The sequence below is a fragment of the Gymnogyps californianus genome, chromosome Z, assembly GCF_018139145.2.
Source record: "Gymnogyps californianus isolate 813 chromosome Z, ASM1813914v2, whole genome shotgun sequence".
Taxonomy (NCBI): domain Eukaryota; kingdom Metazoa; phylum Chordata; class Aves; order Accipitriformes; family Cathartidae; genus Gymnogyps; species Gymnogyps californianus.
The window spans coordinates 64,901,758-64,924,406 of record NC_059500.1 but is presented as its reverse complement, the minus strand read 5'-3'; the positions used below and the strand labels follow the sequence as shown (position 1 = coordinate 64,924,406).

The window sequence follows — 22,649 nt, the reverse complement described above, 5'->3', positions numbered from 1 at the left end:
AAGAAGCTAGAGGTTTACATCACTTGTTGAATTTGAGCTTTATACCCTGACATTTGGATTAGATGTTTAAAAATAAAATATCCTTTTATTTGTGTGCAAAAGTTCCCTTTTCCCTGTGTTGCGTCAGAGCAGCTGTTGTGCTTTGCTTTTTTCTTTCTGGGACTGTGACAGCCACCAGCCATCCTTCTATTTACAGTCATTACCAGAAGGGAATTGGAAACTGCAGCTACTGGGACATGATTATCTTCTCTTTCATGTCAGGTTTGTCTTTTACTGTGACACAGCAAAAGTAATGTTTGTACAGCTAATAAAACATTTATCTAGAGATAAACAGAAATGTCATGTCCTGGTTGAATGAGCTGCTGATGTAGAGCTAATGTAAGACACGTTTACTAGCAATGGTGATAAAGAAGGGGTGACAAAAAGGGACTATCCCCCCTCCCCCTGCCCACAGTAATGCCTATAGCCCCTCTGTAATCAGAAGTGGGGAAGCCTCCAGAGTAATAGCAGCAAGATTTAGATAAGAATCCTGAAGCAAGCAGAGGCTGGCATCTTTGTCAGCCTCTAGGAAAGGACAATCTTGTGAAATGTTTAGTCAAAGGCTTATAGCACTTGCCAAGGCTCTTGACTGAACAGCAGTCTAGTTAGATTTCCTTCTTCAGTTCGGTGATCAAAGTGATGAAATAATGCCTAATACCTCCGGACCGTGCAATCCTTGTTTTATGAAAATAACGATACACAATTGCATTTTTATCACTGAGGAATATGAAGAATTACATGAAAGAAACATAAATCTGTCAGTGCAATGAACAGTTTTGAACAGTGTGTGCTATAGCCCTGTCTGTCCCGCAGGGATTAGTGTTTCATTGTACTTTTTTAGCTTGTTGAATTCACAAACCCCACAAACTTACAATGTAGAAAATACGTGAAAAACAGAGCCAAAACCCCACATTTGCTAAAACTGCCTTTTATTTTGAGCTTATCGTTTTAATCTTAAAAAGATATTTTTGATGGCACACAGCCTCAGAATCAGCACCTTTGCATTTACAAATTACAGAGAATCCCTGTCAATTTATGTTTCCCTAATTCCAACTTTTAAATCATAGAGAAAATCTTGCTCTTTGTTCCTGTTTTCTATGAATGGCTTAACAGCACATTGCTGCAACAAGATTGCATGAGGATTCCATTCACAAAATAGGTTTACAGCACATTAAATATTGATTTAGTAATTTCATCATAAATGAAAACTATAATGAAAATGCCTATATAAATACACAGTGCAGCTTTTGTGATGTGCTACCCTTTCTTGGTTTTTGTTCATTTACACTCCAGTTCACACGAGCATCATTAGTGCAAATTAATGAGATTTTACTGTACAGTTATCTTGTAACAACCTCTCAGGTATATTTCAACTGATTGAGGCCAGTGTAATGAGTTAATTTTCAGCATCTGGTTTGGTGACAGATTTTTCAAGCTCTTCTGCAGGGTTAGATTTCTTCTGGCTTGGGATAGCAGGTAGGACACGGCTTGGTTTCAGAGGCTCTCCTGATAGACCAGGCAAGAGAGAATAGAGCAAGTGACTCTGAGAATGTCCCCTTTTCTGGGATCTGGAGGTTGGGGCTGGTGGGAGAATAACTGCACCAGTCCTTAGAGAATTTAAAGGCAGAGACTTAAACTTCTTAGCACCCTGAGATGGTAGCTGAACTAGAGGAAAAAGAAAAAGAGAGAAAGAGTGCACAGAAAGTGAAAAGCATGACATTTTTACAAATGAGTGCTACTTTCTTTGAACTGTTGTTTGTTTGCCTTGTGTTGTGTGTACTCAAACCTGCATTTGAAAAATTTGATCAAAATATGAGTAAAAAATCGCTAAAGCCTGGCAGGGCTAATCTTCAACTGAAGAAAAGAACTCCAGTGTTAAGCGATTTACTTTGTGTTTGGTGATCAGTAAGACTTGATAAGTTCAAAGGTTTACTTTTGATAAGCAGAGAATCTATAGTTTGTCTGAAGGAGACTTGGTCTGTTTGGAGAGATGTCCACAAGACATTTTTTCATCAAAACCCACAGGCTGACTGAAACAGAAATGTTCCATGGGAATATATTATTTTTAACAAAACGTTTGTAGGAGGATGCTGTATTACCCAGCATAAATTCTGATCAAAATCTTAGGAAGATGAAATGGTAGAACATGGGACACTGTGTCTGGGTTACTCTAGGCACAGTCAGTCAGGAAGATAGGTCCACACATGCTCTGCAAGTCGCAGGCCACAAAAGTAGCCCATTACCCTGTAGCACACTAAGACCCACACTGAAACACAAGAGCCACAGCTGTTGTATGTCTTGGGTGTGTCATCAGTCTTGTAAGAAACTGTGGATTTAGATCATCCTTAATTTCCACCTCACAGCAGTGTAACATTGTTTGTGCTTTAAAGTTAATATAGTTCTCTATCTTCTCTAAATTGAAATCCTCAAGCTCTTTCATTCAGGCAACTCACTAACTAATTTCCTAATTTTTTAAAAGGAGAATTCAAAACCATAATTGTAGACATGTTTTTCTCTGCCTTGGAATTTATTATGAATTGCATTAGCTTCTTTTCATTCAAATCTCCATTTTATTTAGAAGCTCTTTGCATACAAACAGTTCGGGTTTTTCAGTTTAACCATATGAAGAGTTCCCTGCTGGAGTTAACACCATCTCTGTTTTGGCTACAGAAGCTTCCTTGCAATTTTTCACGTAAATTTTTCTTTGGTTGCATTCTCATTCCATCTGTGATTTCCTTCCATCTGCATCTGTTGTGATGAATATATGAGAGGCTATTAATGTTTTCCTCTGAGGTGTTCTAGTTTGAGTTTCATCTTACTAGTCATAGCAGCCTCCAGAAGGTTATTTGGATTCTCTGTTTCTCTGGCTTCATCCTTTGAAACTAACCACAAACGCTTCCTAGTGGTCAGGTATTAAAAACCATTCTCTGAGCCAGCCACTTGTCCTCAGATTGGTATCATGCTTGTGTCCTGGTTCTTTACATGCAGGAAGAATCCTGCTGTAAAGTACTCTGCTGAAAAGGTGACCATCTCAGCCTGTCATTATCATTCCATTTCCTTGTCCACTCCAATGAAAACCTGAGTATTCATGTTTGCATTTTTCCTGGCAGCCCCTTTGATTATTCCCTTTTCATAATCTCTGACAGAAATTTTCCTGGTGCAGGTTCAGGGAAATTCTACAGAAATGAGGAATGGAGAAGAGTATTCTCTCGTAACGCAATGAAAATCTTGTGTAATTCCAGAGAAACATCTGAAGTTAATCTAGATTTGGACTGTTTTAATAGAGGATAAACTGATAAATGACGTAATTTTTATTAGAAAATACAGACCACATAATCAACTGGTATGAAATCAGTAACTACTGCAGTCAATGCACCTGTAATAAGCTGGACCTTACAACTTAATTTTAATCTTAAATCCCCAAACTGAACTAAACATTCAGAACACTTGAGGAACTCATAGGTAGAATAGTGGATGGAGTTTCTTGAGGACTGTAGAATAAAAAGACAAGAAAAGAGGACTTAAGGAATTTCAGGTCAGTTAACCTAATCTAAAAAATCCTAAATACCTAAAATCCTGCTGATGGTGTTTCTCAGAAGTGAATCTGAACCTATGAAGTCTGCCTTCTCACTGCTTGCTCATCAAGCAACATCAAAAAGAATAACTGGGACACTGGCGGAGTGGATGCAGGAGAAGTGAGAAGTGATGTAGTTTTAGTAGTTTTAGTAAGGAAATAATTAACTTTGTCACAAATTTTCATAAAAAATAAGGTAGATCCATTACTATAACGTGGACACACACCTGATGAAAAAAAGGCACTTAAGGTGTAATTTCCCAGAGAACAGGTTTACGATGCAAAATGACCTTGATAAATTGGAGAAACAGTAAGAAATTCAGGTAATGGAACTCAGCCAAGGCACATGCAAACCACTACACTTAGGGAAAACAAACAAAGACATCCCAAGCGACCAAAAGTCCAAATGTAAAATGGGGAACAACTGGCTAGGGGAGTAACAGTCCTGCAGGTAACTGGGGACACAGACTGTGCCCGAGTCAGAAATATATTGAAGTTCAAGCAGAAACCCTGCAGCTTCCGTGCCTCGGCAAAGCAGAATCACACCAGTCTTGTCATGCAAGCCCTTCTGTGTCTGTAGATTTACATAGTATGTAATTAATAAGTCAGAAATTTGCCCTCTTGAAAACAAAAGTTACTTCTCTGATGTCTGCAGTGGGCACTGAAAGAGCTTTGCATCTATGTATTTTTTTACTGTATACATTGTGCAAAAGAGGCTGATGTTCTCCTTGCTGTATTCCCCGGTACCATATGCCATATACTCTTTTCATCATTCATTATTTATTTATCAGGAGCAGTAATTCTCTGAGATTCACCAGGTATCTATTTGGGGCAAAGCAGAATCGTTATAGACAGGATTTAAAAAATTGCTAGATTTTTTTTTCTTTTTGTGCTAATTTCAGTACAATTCAAGTTGTGATGGCCTGAGCAGGCAGTGTTTACTAGAGCTGCCTGGCCTTTGGCAATGTAGTGTAATTCATGGGTCATATTCAAGGTTGGTTCATGTTCAGAAGTTTGGGAAATCGCTTAGTTCTCCTTTCCATGAAAAAAACCCAAAACATTAATACTTTGCTTTAGTTCATATTGAATTTGTGTGAATCAGGCAGGACTAAATACAATAAATGAGCCCATTTGTTTTCTGGTACGTGATAGAATGCTTTGAGTTCATTGAAATTTTGGTGTGTAAACCAAATGCGTATTGAGAGGTTCATTTGTTTCCCTCTTTGGAGCATGGGCAAATGTTTATGCATTCAAAGTTTACACCTGTGTAAAATATCTCCAGAACACTTTACATACTAGATAAGCCCTTAATGATGGGCTTAAGTAGGGCAAAAGCAGTGTAGTTTAACTTCACCCCCATGACCGAGTAGCCATCACAAACCCATGCTGACTCAAAGAAGTAAACAGCATCCAAACATGAATGCTTTCCACCTAGTCCTACATACTGTACTCAGTTGAGCATATTCAGTAAGGATTTCAGGACTTGTACATGGATAGCTTTGAAATAATACATATAATGACTGGTATTAGTATATGTATTGAAACACACGAGCCTGGACCCAGCACTGGGGTCTGTGAGAGACAGAACCCTTAGTGCTGGTTGCTGTACATTCAGAAGCTATATACAGCAAAAGCACCAGTAATTATTCACAGAGGGCAGCGTCAGCTACTGAAGAGCTAGTGATACAGTAAGAGCTACTAATTCAGGGAGCCTTTTCCACTCGGGAGTGACTCTTGAGTGGCTGCTATTACAAACTGCAGAGGCAAGAATAAGGCTATCAGGGAGGCATTGCCCAAGGAGTATGTACTCCAGTAGAAGGGATGGCTCTTAGACTGTCTTCCTTCTGTAAGCAGTGGACTGTGGTGGCCCTCTGCAGAGAGGAGGGTGCTTTGTGGAATCCTTTGCTGTTAACTTAGGAAAGAAGAAACTTCAAATCATGATGAATAACAGCAAAACCAACCACTGATCCCCAGAAAATATTGTTAAATGACCTGCAGAAATAGATAATCCTTTTTTGTTGTTGTTCAACAAGTAATAACCTCACTATGGCGTCAGGCCTTCTAAGCCACATGAAGAAGTGAGTTCTCTAGAAGTCCCATATTTGTCTCGAAAATTATTCTGGCATTGTGTGGGCGGTGTGTGATAGTTGTAAGCCTGTTTTGCCTGGGTCCTTGGGAGAGTCGTGTGATGAGATAGAAAGGGTGTGCTGGGGGTGGAGCAGCAGCATGCAGAATGACAGAGATGCCAGGCTGTGCTGAGTTTATAAACTATGGTTTAAAGTCACTCAAGTACTCTTTTCCTAGGCTGCTGTTTCATTCCTATTGTCCTCTTTCTAACTTGTATTTTTGAATGTTTTTTGCTTAGAGATTAAAGCATCTCTTCCTTTTTTTCATTGCCCTTCCTTTTTTTGGGAGATGTTTCTTCTTTCTGTTAATCTCTAAGTAGTTTCAGTTCTCTTTCTAATTTATGCTTATTTTATTGTTCTACCTCCCTGGTTGCTTCTTTTTTCCCACTGGCTTTGTTGCGTGTTTTTAACACATATCTTGTATAACGAAAATATTAGGGAAACACAAGTGTTTATATTCAAACTTCGTTGCTGGAGCCATTTGCCTGGATAAAGGCTGTGTCCAGAACAGTAATATTTTTAGGGCTGGATGGAGGATGAGTGAAATCTTGGCTCTGAAACAGTTATTTGGAAAGCTCCAGGATCAAATGTGTCATTTGTGTTAACAAAGAAGAAATATAATCTGTTTTGCAAATAACTTTGCTTTTCTGTTATTGGCTTGAACTGATGTTCAAGCAGTAATGGCACCTGGGTAAATGTGCTGTGTTAGTTAATTAAACCATGATTACTAACTGTGATAATTGTATCTTATTTGTAAAACGCAATTTTTGGGATGAGACTAGAACTAAAGTCGTGGCTGTATGTATGAATCACTGCAAGAACACCAGTGATTATGAAATAATTTTTTTTAGGATTTTGCTTACAACTATGTTTTAACTAGAAGACACAGAGAACATTAGTAGAAAGCTTAAAAATAGAAGACTTGGAGCTGGGGTTTTGAAAGCAGTTAGATTATTTTCTTTCCTCTGTACAGACAGAGAATACCACCTCAGTATTCCACATATCTCGGCTTTTCTTCTTCCTCTCTTACTGTGCAGCAGCAGTGCAGAATTCTGTATTTCCCCTACCCAATCTGATGTTCCCTATAAAGCTACCTCTGCTCTTTCGTTTTTAGTAATATTGTTATAGCTGCAGAATTGCTCCTGAAACTCAGATCGTAAGAAGCAATGAATCTTAAATTTAGCTCTGAAATGTGAATGCTTTAGGACCTGGCTGATCTGCAGGATGACAGATAGTAAACTGCAAATCCTCATCCAAAATACATTGGGGAATATGCACTTAGTGGAGCACAAGAATGTGAGGGCAGGACACTGTTGGGAGTAGGACTAGAGTTTGAATGTGAAGAACACCCCAGTTGCTGGCTGGATCCAGCCTGGGACACTCACTGAGTCTTGACACTCTGCTGGGGCTGTGGGAGTGGGGTGAGCTTTCCCTGCTCTTTGGGACCTTGCTTCTTACTGCCTTGGGAATGAGGACCTGGCTGAAAGTGCAGAGGAAAAAAAGGCTGCTGCTCTCTCAATCCCTTTATTTTAGCTCCTGTGTTATAGAAGCTACCAAAACCAGTTGCTGTTAGAATGAGAGAAATGAATGATTCCCATCCTTATGTAAAAGCTAGTCTATCCGCTGTGCTTAAGACAGAGATAGAACATCTTTTCACCTATGTAACATTCAGAAAATGACAAAGATTTTGGAAACCTGATGATCTTGTTATAATTCTCTTCCCTCTAATTTTTGCTAGCAAAAGGACACAAAAATCAGTGTCATGATATTTTTCATGCTGTCTGCAGAAGAGCCATTCCTTATCCTGGCTTTCATCTCACATATCCAATCTTTCTCTGCCGTGCAGTCATTAGGGTGTTGTCATCCATCTCTTTACATCCTCTAAGTCACCATGTTACATCATGTCCTGCCCCCTATGAAAAGCTACCAGGGTCATACAGGCATATGCAATCAAGAGTGAAACTGACAGTGAAAAATCCCATCTCTGTGAGAATTCCAGTCACCTCTGCTCTGGAAAACAAATGTAGAACCAAACTCTCCTCTGTATTGACGTACATTGCTTTTACTAGGCCACCTCTATGAAACTCATTGGAGAAAAGGGTTGTGATCAGCAGCACAAAGTCCAGCTGGAGGTGGGCCAGTCACTAGTGGAATACCCCAGGAGTTGATACTGGGGCTAATACTATGTGATGTCTTCATTAGTGACTTGGACGATGGGGCAGAGTGCACCTTCTGCAAGTTTGCAAATTATATGAAACTGGGAGGAGTGGCTGATACAGCAGATGGGTGTGCTGCCATTCAGAGACCTTGACAGGCTGGAGAAATGGATGGACAAGACTCTTACAAAGGGAAATGTAAAGACCTGGGGGCCCTGATAGACAACAAGCTGAACATGAGCCAGCAATATGCTGTTGTGGCAAAGACAGCCAACAACATCCGGGGCTACATTAGGAAAAGTGTTGCCAGCAGATTGTGGGAGGTGATCCTTCCCCTCTATGCAGCACTGGTGAGACACATCTGGAGTGCTGTCCAGTTCTGGGGTCCCCAGTACAAGAGAGACATGGACATACTGGAGCAAGTCCAGCGAAGAGTGATGGATATGATTAAGGGATTGGAGTGTCCAGCCTCAAAGGGGATGCTGAAAGGGCTGGGACTATTCAGCCTTGAGAAGAGAAGGCAGCTCAGGGGATCTTGTCAATATGTATAAATGCCTGACTGTGGGGGAGTAATGAAGAGGGAGCCAGACTCTTCTCAGTGGTGTCCTATGAAGGAAAAAGAGTCAATGGGCACAAATAAGTAAGAAGAAACTTTTTTACTCTGAGGGTGGTCAAACACTGGAACAGGTTGCTCAGAGAAGTTGTGTAGTCCCCATCCTTAGAGATATTTAAAACCTAACTGGATGTGATCCTGAGCAACCTACTGTAGGTGACCTCCCTATGGGCAGGGGCGTCGGACTAGGCAATCTCCAAAGGTGCCTTCCAACCTCAGCCATTCTATGATGCTGTGAAAAAGGAACATGAAACCTCTGTCAAGCCCTCAGATGCCAGTGACTGAGGCACACACTATGATACTGTAACTGAGACTTGCCTGTACTTACTTTTGTGAGCACAGTGGTTGGGTATGGGAGCTAGGCTGTTCCGTACAGGAGTAAGATTTTTTATTTTGGGTTGGTCTGTGGACATCTGTTGAAAATTTTTACCTGTGAAAGAAAAAGATAATCTGTTACCATATGAAAATAATTGTAGATAATGCAGTGCACTGTAGGTCTCTGGCTTCCAGAAAAAAGAAAACTTACTCAGTAATTCTCAGAAATATGTAATAACAAGAAACCACTGACTGAAAAAACCTGTTGCTTTGTTCTCTTTACATTCATTAAAAAGAGTGACTAATATAACCTTCACATGTACCTTTATCACTTCCTCTTATATAATATAGTAATTGGTCTTAAAACAGGCACGGTCCAGTAGGTAGGTCCATGTAAGAATATTTGGACACTAAATTTGTAGAAATATTCAATTAGGTGGATTTGATTTCAGAATTGAAACTTTAGTTTGCAGACTTTTCTAATAGGGTCTCAGCCTTTCTAAGTACTGGAACACAAATGGGGTTCAGCTGCTGGTTGGAAAATGAGACTGGTGGAAGTCTATCAGCAGTAAAGATGAGCTTTGAGAGGGTTTTGCTGCAGATGAAAATATAGCAGAACTGATATAAACTGTTACTGATTCTTATTAAACTATGTTTATGGCAATTTCATTTTTACCAAGAAGAATAGATACAGGAAGATGAAAGGTTAATTGGCTAACTGTGGCATTTCACTGGCTAAGATTAAAGTTAACTTTGGTCTAGTACTATTAAAAAAGACTATGTTAGATGATGTAATGCATTTCACTACATAAACGACACATCAAATATTATTAAAAAGTAGAAACTCAAGCACCAAATCATCATTTTCCCCAGATCCTTTTCCTGAGTTGATCTTATTCTGTGATGTTTGAGTCCCTCAAATTTTTCTTTTTTGTTCTCCCCAGATCTGAGATGAGCCTTGTAAGGAGTCTTGAGTTCTCTTGCTAAACAGCTGCTCATCCAGCATGGCATTGCAACATAGCTCATTGCAGAGCAAGCATACGGTCTGTTGGCACGCAGAGACGAGAGGAGACACAGGCTGGATGTAGTAGGACATCTTAAGCAATAGGAAGAAATGGAATGATATAAATTGCCTTTGTGGCTTTGCAGTACTTGAAAATACCTATGTATTGCTGGGCTGTGCAAGATAAAGCTATAGGAAAATAGTTGTAGAACAGTTTCCTAGAGGTGCACTGATGTAGTTGTCAAGATGCTATAAATACGTTACTGCCTAAATGGATTCTGTGTGGAAGGAGCTAATGTGGTGTTTATCAGACAAACCCCCATGTATTAGTGCAGCCTTCAGCTCAGGATGGAGCAAGATTCTGGTCCAAAGACCACGGCAGCTGGTAGACATTGGATCAGTCTGCTGGATCCCGTGGGTAAAACTGATGTATATTGGGTTAAAACATGAAGAATCTCTTATGGATGAGCTGTGTCTAATAGAAACAGACTTTGCTTTCCTTTTCCCATGTTTTACTCTTTATTTAGTCTTTAACACTTCTCCAGGGTGATCAAAAAGTGGGTGTAAAAGTTGGTAAATTTCTTCTGTAAGCATCACATCGACTGTGCATGAAGAAATAAATATATCAATTCCAAAATAGCAGAGAATCAAGCCTGCTGCTCCCATTAGTGCAATTCGAGTTATATTGGTTTCAGTGATGCTTATGCTGAGAACTAATGGCTTATTATATATGTACCATTATGGCTTTGATGATGGGAGGTTGTTTTTTCTATCAAGAGATATGTTTATTTCATAAATGGTGATATCTGGCAGCAAAAGAACAGTATAAAGCATTATCATGTTTGCAAGGCTGATATGAATGCTTGGAAAAGAATCCTTGTTGTCTAAAAGTTCTGGCATCAAGTGGAAGTATTCTTTTGCTCTTCCTTTCTATCTGCTCCACATAACATCAGAGAAAAAAGTTTTTCTTTCTTTAAGACATCATCTTTGTCATCCCCCAGAGCATATTTATGATGGCATTTGTTTTTGAACAAAATGGAAAGGAGGCAATTTCACTATTATAAAATGCAGGACTGTTCTGCATTTCATTTTGTTTACTGACTTTTTTTTACAGGTTGTTCTTTGATTTTCCTTTGCATTTAGGTAGGTGAACCACGTTGTGGTGTGTTTTGTGGAAAAGTTGTAAATGTTATGATGAATGTCCCACTGTAAATCAGTCCTTCAGTTTGAGAAAGAAACAGCCAGCTTTGCTCTACTCTTTTCTGGCAAAGAAGTGCTTCCTGTTGGACTATACCATACTGCTTATGCTAATATAAGCTTAGTAATAGCCTATTTTTTATGTTACCTGTTCAAGCAAATAGAAGGTACTGGACTGCTGTAATAAAACCTGTAATAAAGTATCGCCTTAGACCTGGAAGGTTAGTAATCTAAAAGATGAGTGGGTGATAGAAGGAGGCTCCAGCTGGTTAGAGGGTGCTAAGAGCTGCATTACATTTCAGACAGGCTTCCTTTTGCCCATATCACTTGAAATTTCTCTACTTACACCATTTCCCCTGTGGAAAGTAGATGGCAGTACATTTTGCAAAAACAGATGATTGCAAAGCTCATAAATACAAATGCTTCAGATTGTGGATGCCAGCTCAGCACTGTGGCTGGCAAGCACTCTTGTAATATTGACAGTAGTTTTTGGTATAGTCTATCTTTGCTCTCCCCAGCAGAGGGTGAGACAAAGTAGTTATTCTGAGAGAAACCAGTGGCATGATAGTAAGGTAAGTCTCATTGCTACCCACAGCAACCCATCCCCTTTGTAAGTGCTAGCACTCAGCTAGTAAATTGACTCATCTTTCATTTCCAGGAGCACAGAAAACAGAACAAAAAAACTCCAAAAATACCCATCTATGTGCCAGCTGCCTTAGTAGCAGTAAGCACAAAAAATAGCTCTGACTTTAATAAAAGGCATGGTCATTCAAGACAATCAACACTGTGTGTCCGCTGAGAAAATAATTTTCAAATTGAGTTCCCCTAGATTATTGATACCCATAATCCTGCCCTGGATATTCAGTGATGAGGAAATTACATGTAGCCCCCACAGTCATGACTTGAGAAATGGAGTATTAACACTTCAGTGTCCTTCAAAGACCAGATGTTGTTTTTTCCCTCAGCTAGGCCTCCTGCAGAAAAAAAGCAACGAGGAAATATCTTTCATCAGAGAGCTGCCTGCACAGCACTGCCAGATAGGCTGGAGCCAGGCTTACTTTGCTTCTGATCTCTTTAAGTCCTGCAGGCACAGTGCACTGGAGATGTGGAAGCCCTGGAGCTCATACAGTAAATGCAGTTCTAATTCACAGCAAGTCAGGTGGCTTTAATTACAGGGGCAGACAGATTTAAACCACACACATAGGCGTGAAGAGGGATAAGCAGATCTTTTTATCATGAAGAAATGTTAAGACAGTATCTGGGTTGTGCAATGTATTCCTGTCAGCCTCCTTAATTCACATGCTTCGGTGGAAGTCCATTTTGCCAGCTACAGGAATCTTTTCATTGTTGGAAAGTTTTGTTAAAGGGAGCTGGTACACAGAGAACTGGGCTTAAAGCAGACTCAGGCTTTTTTTTCTCTGAGGGAGATAATAAACTGTCAGAGATAAAATTACTTACTCTTCCTTTGGACCTGCAAAGACAGCTCCCATTATAACAATTAGAAAATTTCCCATAATTGATACAATTTTGCCCTCATTCATGCGTGTAGACTGCTGGTCCTATGCTGAGTCCCTGTGCAGATCATGGAGCACTGAGTGGATGCACAGGGCCCGTCCTGATTCAGCTGGTTGCAGCTTTTTGTCATAGGATGTTCATAGAAAACCACCTGTCCTTCTGTCCAGAGCAAACAAGGAATTAACCATACAGTATTCTACAGTCTTAAGAAAAATCTATAATCACAGTTTAAATAATATGGTAGTTACTTCCATGTCAAATGTATTTATAGTCTAGCTAATTCCACCAAGAAATGTTTCCCCATAGTTGTCCTCAGGTTTGGTTTATCCAGTTTGAGTTCATTCCTCCTCCTACTGTCGACATGAATGATCTCAAATATCTCAGTGTCACTGTACCCTATTATATTTAGGTTGCAAAGAAGCCCTGCAGGTTTTCTTGTCTTCCACATGTGAGCTGAACCTTGCAGAGTTCAGTGTAGAAAGAGTTGTACTGGAGCAATCCTTGCTAGTCATGTGGAGTTTGGGGTTTGTGTGGTTGAGTGAATAGCTGAAGAGTGCACAGTAAAAAAGTAGTGACGCCTATAGACCAGGTCTATCAAGCTTTTAGGAACGTGGCCTGATGTTCAGGAAGTGGAACTTTTTGAATAGCTCCTTTTTACCCTGAAAAACTGTTTCCAGCCTTTATTCACACAACGTAGAATGACCTGTCATTCTGAAATTGCTGTCTCTACTCTCATTATTAGAGATGTGAACAAAGACTTGCTATTTTGTAGATCCCTTCACTTAGGAGTCAGTACAGTTTGCACTATCATGCAAGCTCTGATAGTGACCTTACCTAACTGAGGGTTCTTCTCAGACAGCGTTTCTGTTCACTCCTCTTTCCACTGGAGGGTAACAGCTCATGTCTGTTGGGGTGAGGGTGGATTTACTTATTGTGTAATGTTTACTCCTTGTAATGGTGTACTGGTAAGTCTGGGGATTGCTTTTGCTTGCTTCATTTTCAGTTGGATATTACAGTGGTTGGAAGGCATGCTAGATGTGTTTAATTTTGGCATGGGACTAATCCCAAAGGAGATGAAGTTGGAGACACTGATATGTTGAAGTAAACTCCAGCACACAGGCCAGCCACCCAGATTCATTTAAACATGGATGTGAGTCAAAGTACTAGATCCCAAATCCTGCCAAACCCTAGTTTCGAGTTTACTTCAGAATTCTGATGCTCTGCTTCATTACTGTTGCATTACAGTTTCCAAACCACAACATAAAAGCATTTACTCCATCTCTGTAAATTTAGCAACCTGAATTCAGCTTTGGAGAAACCATAAGAACAGCACATTAGACCAAAGAGCTGGCACTCAGGGTGGGAGGAGTGGGAAGGGGTGATACTACAGCCTGGAGTCAGAATATGTCTATAAGGGGAAAGTGGCATGGTGCAGAGCCATCCAGCATGGCACACGTGGACTTACCTGGTTGGATCCAGAAGCAGCTCTCAGCATGGTTAGAGATTTGAGTGCAGTACTGTTCCCTTGCACATTTAGTTCCAGGACTAAATGCGGACACAAGGCAGCAGGCGTGGTAGTGGGTGTTAACGTGCAATTCACAAAGCACATATATAATCTGGAGGCACTTACCTTGCCTAGGTACTTTACATGCTTCCTAACTACCTGCGTTTTTGCTTGCTCATCAGACCTACTTAAATCTCTTCTTTCCCACACCTAAGCACCTTGCTTCAGCTGTCAGCTTATGTCCTGTCCGTATGCTATCTGTGATTGCTACTACATACAGGGAGAAGAAGCTGAAAAAGATATTAAAGAAGTAGAAATGTCATGGATCAGACTTACCTATTTTTTCTGACTCAGCTTGCCACATCAGTAGAGATTATAGGATTTGGGAGATAGAGAAGAAAGAAATTACCTGATGGGGAACTGGAAAGTGAGGGAAGGCGGGGAGGGCACAAAAGCACATGGTGAGATCTATCAGAGTTTAAGCCATTTATCAGTTTGTCTGAAGGAGTCCTAGTACAGACTTTGTAGGAGAGTAGTTGGTTAGAGTCTGTGTTCCAGGGATCATCCAACAAAGCCTGGCAGCTGCTTCTGTGGTCCAGCAAGTTGTGTTCACTCCTACTCTTTTGAGACTTGCGTGCAAAATAGTGGGTGCTGGTGCTGGAGGAGAAGCTTGACGTTGTACTCTGGGAAGCAGTTAGGAAGGAATTGCCCGCAGTGATTGGAGGCAGGCTCTGGATTCTGACAGGCAGAAGTCCCTGACACTCTGGTTGCTTCTTTTCTGCTATGAGGTACTTTGTGTCTGTGCTCCTTCTTTTAAAGTCAGCGGTGGTGATGCAGTCATCGGGAATGTCTTTGCAGTTTGTGTCCATAATGCAATCAAAAGTGGTGATGATGTCATCTACTTCTGAGGTCTCTTCTCTAGGATATCGGTCTCTACTTCTCTCCTTCTGACTGGTTTTCTGATCATCTTTCTTCTTTTTGCAAGAGAAGATGTGGTTCAGCATACTGAATCGTCCTTCTTTCTTTAGGAGTCTGTTGTTCTGGGAGGGAAACTGATGAACTGGCTCAGATCTACTGGAAGTACAAATCAAAATGTGATGTCATTTTTGTGAAATAATGAAAAAAATACTGTCTGTGTTAGCCCATGAAATGGGGTATATACTGTTCAGATATATATGCGGGGTGGCTCAAGGAGGCAGAAAATTAGGACTCCAAATTTGTGATTAACAAAGACTGAAAATGATACCGTGTTACTTCACTCTTACGAGGTTCATTGCTTACACTCATCTTAATGTAGGCTCATTGCAGCTATCAGGAAAAAAACCAAACAAACTTTTCTGGCTTCAACGTCTACCAGCTGCAGAATCATTATTCTTAATGGTGAGGCAAGATCCAATAATAACAAGAAGGACATGCTGGGATCTTTAAAACCATATTTGGAAAATGGTATTTCCAACAGCACAGTCATTGCTAACACTGTAACAAAGGCACTAGTTCACCATTCCTTCCCTCCCTTTGCCTTTGGCTTTGCCCTTGCTGTTGCCTTTGCCTTTGCCTCTCCTTTTCCCCTTCTCTTTCCCCTTCCCCTTCACCCCACCCCTTCCTTTGCCTTCCCTTGCCTTGCCTTGCCTTGCCTTGCCTTGCCTGTACTAAAGAGGCCTGGCACAGTTTCAGAAGATCTATCAAGATAATTACGTACAGTGGTGTTGCTGTAGTGGTTTTTAGATGAGATTTTGATTAATCAACATTTCAGACCTACTCTGACAGGCAGAGTGCGGGAGGAGGAGGAGGAAGAGAGGTAATGTTACCGATGTCTCACAATTTGTAACACAGGAAATAATACTAACTGCTGACTGGAAAGGAGGGGAAAGCACACAGAAATGTGATGATGAACGTCTTTGTAAGTGCATGCTCATTTACCAAAGTTGAAGAACTGAAATGAATTAAATGACAGCTGCTGAAACATGAGAAATACAAAGAGAGAGGAAGATTGTAAGTAGTGGTAAAAGAATTATACTTTTTAACAGAAAAAAACTCAGAATGAGAAGAGACATTCAAGGTAGAGAACTAAAGAAGGCTAGGAAAACAATCCCAAACCCTTACCCTGAGGATGAAAACTTGAAATTTATTTTATTATCTGCCTGGCAAAGCTGCTTTTATGTTCAATCTATCCCTCTGTCTGGTTACATGAACACACAGTGCATAGACATTTCAAAAAAGTGGAAGGCATACATCTGAGGGCTGAAATTATTCCGTAAGATAAATTTTCTGCATGAAGGTAACTGAGCAAGACCTATACTCACACCTTCTTAGTTCAGAACCCTCTGCTGATCGGCAGACTAGCACTGTAACCGCAGTGATGAGTGTTCAGTAGATGACTAATTTTAACATTGCTATTTTGGTGGAAAACTTGAACTGAGTATTGCACATGAATCGAGGAGACATCACCCAGGGCTTAAACCCTTCAGTAGCATACAAAAAGCAATAAATTTCTTTTCTAGTCAGTGGCAACAAGTGAGCAAGATGTGAACTTTTGCTTTACCTGCTCTCCTGAGACAGCAGCTTGATACATGCTGTGTGCCCACAGTACATTGCATATGTCAAAGGAGTGTTTTCATTGATGTCTCGAGGGCTGTTGTCTATCCCCAGCTCTAGCAGTGTCTGCACACAGTCAGCTTTCCCTGCTGCTGCAGCCCAGTGCAAAGGTGTCCTACAGAAAAGCAGGAGTATCATTAAAATTGATGAATAAATTTACTATTGAAACTACTAATGACATAATGAGATGTACTCCTATGCTACTTGTCCAGATTCACGACATCCATTTTAAGGAATTCTCCAGCAACTTAGCCCACACTGATGTAGCTGCCAGTGGTGGTAATAAGGCCAAAGACTATCTATGTGCATCTATTTAGCTGTAGAGAAAGTAGATATGGAGCTGCAGAATGCCTGTACATGCTGTATAATAGCATCTCTTCCGCTGCTGGAGTTGCAGAGTGGGAGGAGTGCCTGAAGTTCTCAGAGCAGAATTTGAAAGAAATCTTTGTAGTGTCCACTGCATAGGGACAAGCTCTTCTCATCTTTACACCGAACACAATTAGCAATGGTTGGCTCAGGGCTCTCCATGAAGGTAATAGGAGAAGAAGCCTCCCCCAGATGAATGAGAAGGACTGAACACATCTACCAGACTGTCATTGCCCCTTTGCCAGTTTTGTTGTTCTTTGATGGGCACAGACTGGAGCAGATATAATTATCTTGAATATGTGTAGGAGAATCAAACTAATTTTCTGCTTGGCAGAAGATACGCATCTTGTCTTTGGAAACTTTTGTCCAGTTTCCAAATTGTAATATTTTGCTTTTGTGAAAAATCTGAAAGCACAGAAAACACCATAAAGGTGCAAGGATAAAAAATAAAATTGACTTTTCTCTACCTGTTCCTTTGCAATCCCAGTGATTTCAGACGGATGCAGTCAGAAACACAATAGAATGGAAATCTACTGTGTGTTTATAGTGAACAGCTTATCTTTTCCCCTCTTCAAGTGTAATACCTTCTATGGAAATATCTGAGAACATGTAATAGGAGGTCCTGTCTTACTGAACTCATAAGTGTAGTTAAACTCCTCCCTTCACCCTTCTTTCCATAGAAACACAGCCTTCTCAACTACATCTTACTGATGTTTAGAAACTTCTCCAGAACTCTGTTGGTTTTATTTCTGTTCCCTTTTATTGCACTTTTCCACGAAGCGTGCTATTATTTTAAGTACCTGAAGGCCTAAGCCAAGATTTTCTTGGCTTTTGTTCCACTGAGCAGGACAATCAATGCGAACAGTCAGTTGGTTCTGTTTGCATTAAATAAATTTACAAGCAAAGTTCCAAGGGAGGTAGGTGTGGGGTGAAAAAGAGGAAAGGAGATGACTCCTCTGCACTTATGATATAGGGATTTCAGCCTGAAAGGAATCAAATGCGTTGTCAGAATGGAAGGTGAATGTCCCCTGGTCCTGTAGGAATACTGTGTTAGCATCTTAAATGCAACAAGGAAACATTGCCATTTCTTAAATACAAATAGCAGCAGGATCCCAGCTTCAAGTTGTAGGGTCCTGTTCTATTGTTTTGAAAAGAATGTTCTCTTTTGATTGAAAGAAGTTAAGTCAAGTGGTGACAAAGTCCTTTCACACATAATCTTATCATTTCCCACCAGAAACACAAAGTTAAATAACATTCCTACTAGTCAGTTATTATACTAGGTATGATACATGTGAGCTGGCCTGCTTTGCAGTGTTTCTGAGCAAGTACGGTTCTCTTTAAGCGCAGTTCATTAACTAGGCCATGGCCTGTGAAACAGGAAACATGATTATAGAATAAACAGAGCTAGTTTCAGGTTAATAGAAAGGAAGCAGCAATTTCAGTTTCAGAGTTTCCATGGTTACCTGTCATCCACATCAAGGGCCTGCAGGTTGCACTCCGGGACTTTAGCCAGCTCACTGATAATATCACTGTAGCCTGCAGCAGCAGCAATGTGCATACATGTTTTGCCATTCTCGTCATCATAGTTTATTATTGATGGTCCCTGATAGTGGTCCAGAATGATGGAACACAGAATCCTGTTGCCACTCTGGGAGGAAGTTCAGAGAAGAAAAGCATTTTACATTGGAGCTCACACCAAACTGCATTTTCTCTGTTAGAGAAGGCTAAATACAATAATGGTATTTTGTTTTGTGTATACCAGACTCCCCAGGTACAAAAGCCAAAAGCTTCCAATCTCCTGCTGGGAATTGGGTTTGCTTTATGAACTTCCTAGAACACTTTGAACACTGGAAAAATAATAAATAATGTACCACTGCAAATATCTCCAAAAGTTACAGAGTGTAAATTACTCAACAGCTTTCTCAGAAATAACTTGGAGTTTTTGCTGTTTTGCTAAGCCAGAGTCCAGAAAGATATGAGCCTATATTTTCTCATAGAAATTTAGGGTTGGAAGGGACCTCAAAAGACCAACCCACTTCTGTAAGCCTGTCCAAGTACACCTAGAAAAGCCATGTCAAATATTTGCTTAAGTGGTTCTTGAAAACTTTCTTAGCTAGCTTGCTCTAGTACTTCAGTGTCTTAATAGAAAGTTGACATTGTTCTCTAACCTGCAAATGAAACTGAACATTTTATATCCTAACTTGGTGGAAATAGAGAAAAAGAATTAATTATTTTTTTATGGCAACATAGAAGCACAAGGCTGGAAAGGTCTTTCTAGATCACCAAATTCAATCCCTGCAATCACTTGCAGCTATGTTACATCATCCCTTTCGTAAACTTGCTGTGTCCATTAAAAGCAATTAGGGTTTTTGTCCCCATTACTCCCAAAGGAAGGCAGTTCAAGAACTTGTTTGCTCTAATGATTAGTATCTCTAATTTCTGTTCATACTCATGGCTGATTTATGTCCCTTTGTTTCTGTGCCAGCATTATTATTTAGATTAAATACTTCTTTCCTCTAACTGGTATTTGTTCTTTAGATGTATTTATAGACAATCATCATATCCCTTCTGAGCTGTTCTCTTGCTGCTCTAATCAATCAAGGTCTTTTAAGTTTTCCTTGTAAAATATGCTTTCTATTTCTCTCATCAACCTACTAACCCTTCTCCTTTTGTGTTTTAGTTGTGTATCCTTGGAGAGGAGTGATGAAATTGTACCTAGTCACACAGACATTTTTGCCAGGTCTTTGTACAGTGACACTAGCTCTTCCCTGTTTGTGTTAGAAATACCTCTTTTGGTATGTCACAGAACAGCATTTGCCTTATTCACAGCTGTGTCCCATTAGAAGTTCCTAGTCATTTTGGAATAACCCTTTACACCTCAGTACTTCTCTTCCATAGTCGTTTCCAAACATAGAGTTTCTAGTTTCTGGGAGGACCTTCTGTTATTAGCACCCAAGCACATGACTTAAAACGTTTTATCCTATTCAATTTTGTCCCATTTGTATTACTCTGGACTTGAAGGTGATCCAGCTTCCCCAGTATGATATCCCCATTCTTTTCTGTTAATGTCTTCCAGTTTTTTGTTATCGGCAGATTTCATCAGAAAGCCCCTATATTTTGTGCCAAGTTACCATGAAAATGTTAAGCAAGATTGATTTCAAGCCTTATCTCTGAAAGTAATTTCCTTCCAGTCTCTATTCAACATTTCATTATTACTTTTCACTTCTTCATTTTGAGATACAACTTCTTTTGTTTCTCTGTACTTTTGCCTATTGTTTTGTCAGATGTCTACTTATTCTAAATATATCTTTTAAAGATGGATAGTCATCTGTTATATCTCAAGCCTCTTCTACACACTTTTCTTCTCCACTCTTGGGATACAGATTCCTGCTACATTTTGCACCATTGACAGGATACATTCCAGGTCCGTGGAACCTGCTGGTCCCAGAGCTTCTCAGTCCAGCTGAGAATTCCCTTAATTTACCAAAATGTGTCCCTCAGAAATCAGGAATTTTGTTTTGTATGTACTTTGTTTACTCACCTGTTTAATTTAGAGTCTACTCATGATGATGCCATCCAAGCTTATTTTCTATGACCAGGCATTTTATAATGCCCTCATTAACCATGTTAAAATTGTTATTAATTTATAGTTGTCTGATGAATATCTAATGAAAAAAGAGTGTTGATCTTCATGTTCAGCAATACCGAGATCCTATGAATAATTGTTAGTTTTGTTCTCCAGTCCCTATGCCAAATGTCGATGTCCTCCATACTAGCATAATTCTCAGTTACATTTTTTGGTCACTAGCATCAGGGAAATCTCTAGTTACATTCAGGGCTAACTAAGTCTATTATATACTTCTAGTACTACCACAATAAACATCTATTACCATCCTTCTCCAAGTCAGTTTTGATACAAAAAATTATTAACATGCAGTATCTTACTATTTCTGTATTCGTGTTCTAGTGACACTACTATTCCTCTAATTTTATACTGTCTTGCTAAGTCCAAATTTCACATCCTGCGCCTACGGTTTCAGTGCCTCAATGTTCTTGCACAACTCTTAGCATTTGCATAAGAAATTTCCCACTGTTCTTACTGGCATTTTATACATTTACAGACTGTTCTGTCTCCCACCAATCTTCCATTTTCTAGACTAAACAAACCATTTCAACCTCTCTTCATGGGTCAAGCTTTTCAACCCACTTACCATACTTGGTGCTTGCTTTTGGCCTCTTTCCAGTTTTTCTACAGCTTTCTTCAACCATGGCACCCCAAACGCCATAATTATCCAGCTGAGGCTTCTCTCCTGACATTGAAAATGACATTGCTACTTCCTGTAGCCCACATGTATCACACTTCTGTTAATATGTCCCAGAATGATGTTTGTTTGTTTTGTATCAACACCATAATTTAAAATCCTACTCACTTTGTAATCCACTAGTCTACTAGCCTACTACTCTTCATTTCGTGCAAACAGCTTTAATTTTTCACAGTTCTGTACACAGTGCTATTTTATTAATTTCAGTTCATTCCTACAATTTATGAAAATCACTTTGAATTTCATCCTGACCCATGAAGTGCTTGGTGTCCCTCTAAATTGGTTCTAGCTGTGGGTTATGTACGTGTTCTGTATTTTGTCACCTCATTATGGAACAAATAAAAACATTCTTATGATAAAACCCTGGTTGGACTGTCTGTGAGATGTCCACCTCCAAAGATTATTTGAACTGTCCCGAATGTGGCTGATAGAGAATATATGACGTGTGATATAAGTCCCTGGGTTGATTTTGATTGCATTACTCCTTATTCTTCCCCACTGGGACATCCTATCTTTGAACTGAATTCTGGGTCCATTCTAGTAGGTTGTGCTTATACAAATTGTGCTATTGACGTCATTCAGTGTGATTAAAATTACATGTACTGCTCAAACCAGAAAGGGACAAAGAATTGGAGTTTTTATGATCACTATTCACCACCTGCTTAACAAGCTTTCTGTGCCATGTGATGAACTTTATCTTGTTGGCACTTTTCCAGTATTTCTGTGTTTTACTACATGGTATTAAACTGATTAATTGACATTCAAACATACTATATCCAGTAACTTCTTATCTGAGGAAGCAATAATTGCTTTGAAGATGGCTATGAAATTTCTGTCCTGTTTTAACAATTCAATCAAAGTGTTAATTACATTTTCTAAATAATCAAAGGGTATTTCCTAATATTTTGAACCTTCTGCTGAAAGAGATCTCTGGCCAACTGCTCTGTGGCTTTCCAGCTCTCTCTTCTTAGGAATGCCTTCTTATCTTTACATTCATCTTGGCTTTTTTGAGTTGCACACAAGTTCTCCTAAAACGCTTACACTGCCCTTATTCTTAGATTGATAGCTTTCAGCTGAGGTCACCAAAAATGTAGTCTTCCTGTGGTAAATTTACCATGAACCACAGTACTATTGTTAGACCAGGATGCTCAGTGGTAAATTTACCATAGGAAAATTACATGTTTTTGTAACCTTACTGTATGTATCCCTACATTTCTTCTTCCCCTTTTGTATTCAAATTCTTTTCAGCAACGTTCTCAGAGATTATTAGTTATTTTTGCTATGTGTTTCTATATAATTCTGCAGGGCTCCCCCCCAGTTTTCT

The 22,649-nt window shown here is 39.7% G+C and overlaps 1 protein-coding gene across 1 annotated transcript in view; it reads right to left on the bottom strand.

Annotated features, from left to right (window-relative positions):
- Positions 1–1,435: 1,435 nt before the first annotated feature.
- Positions 1,436–22,649, bottom strand: part of ANKRD55 (ankyrin repeat domain 55) — a 47,224-nt gene continuing 26,010 nt past the window's right edge. The window contains exons 7-11 of the mRNA XM_050913465.1: positions 18,467–18,651; positions 16,585–16,752; positions 14,452–15,116; positions 8,837–8,938; positions 1,436–1,704 (exon numbers count right to left, since the gene is read on the bottom strand). Coding sequence (XP_050769422.1) covers positions 1,436–1,704; positions 8,837–8,938; positions 14,452–15,116; positions 16,585–16,752; positions 18,467–18,651 — 1,389 coding nt within the window. The remainder of the gene's footprint in view (positions 1,705–8,836; positions 8,939–14,451; positions 15,117–16,584; positions 16,753–18,466; positions 18,652–22,649) is intronic.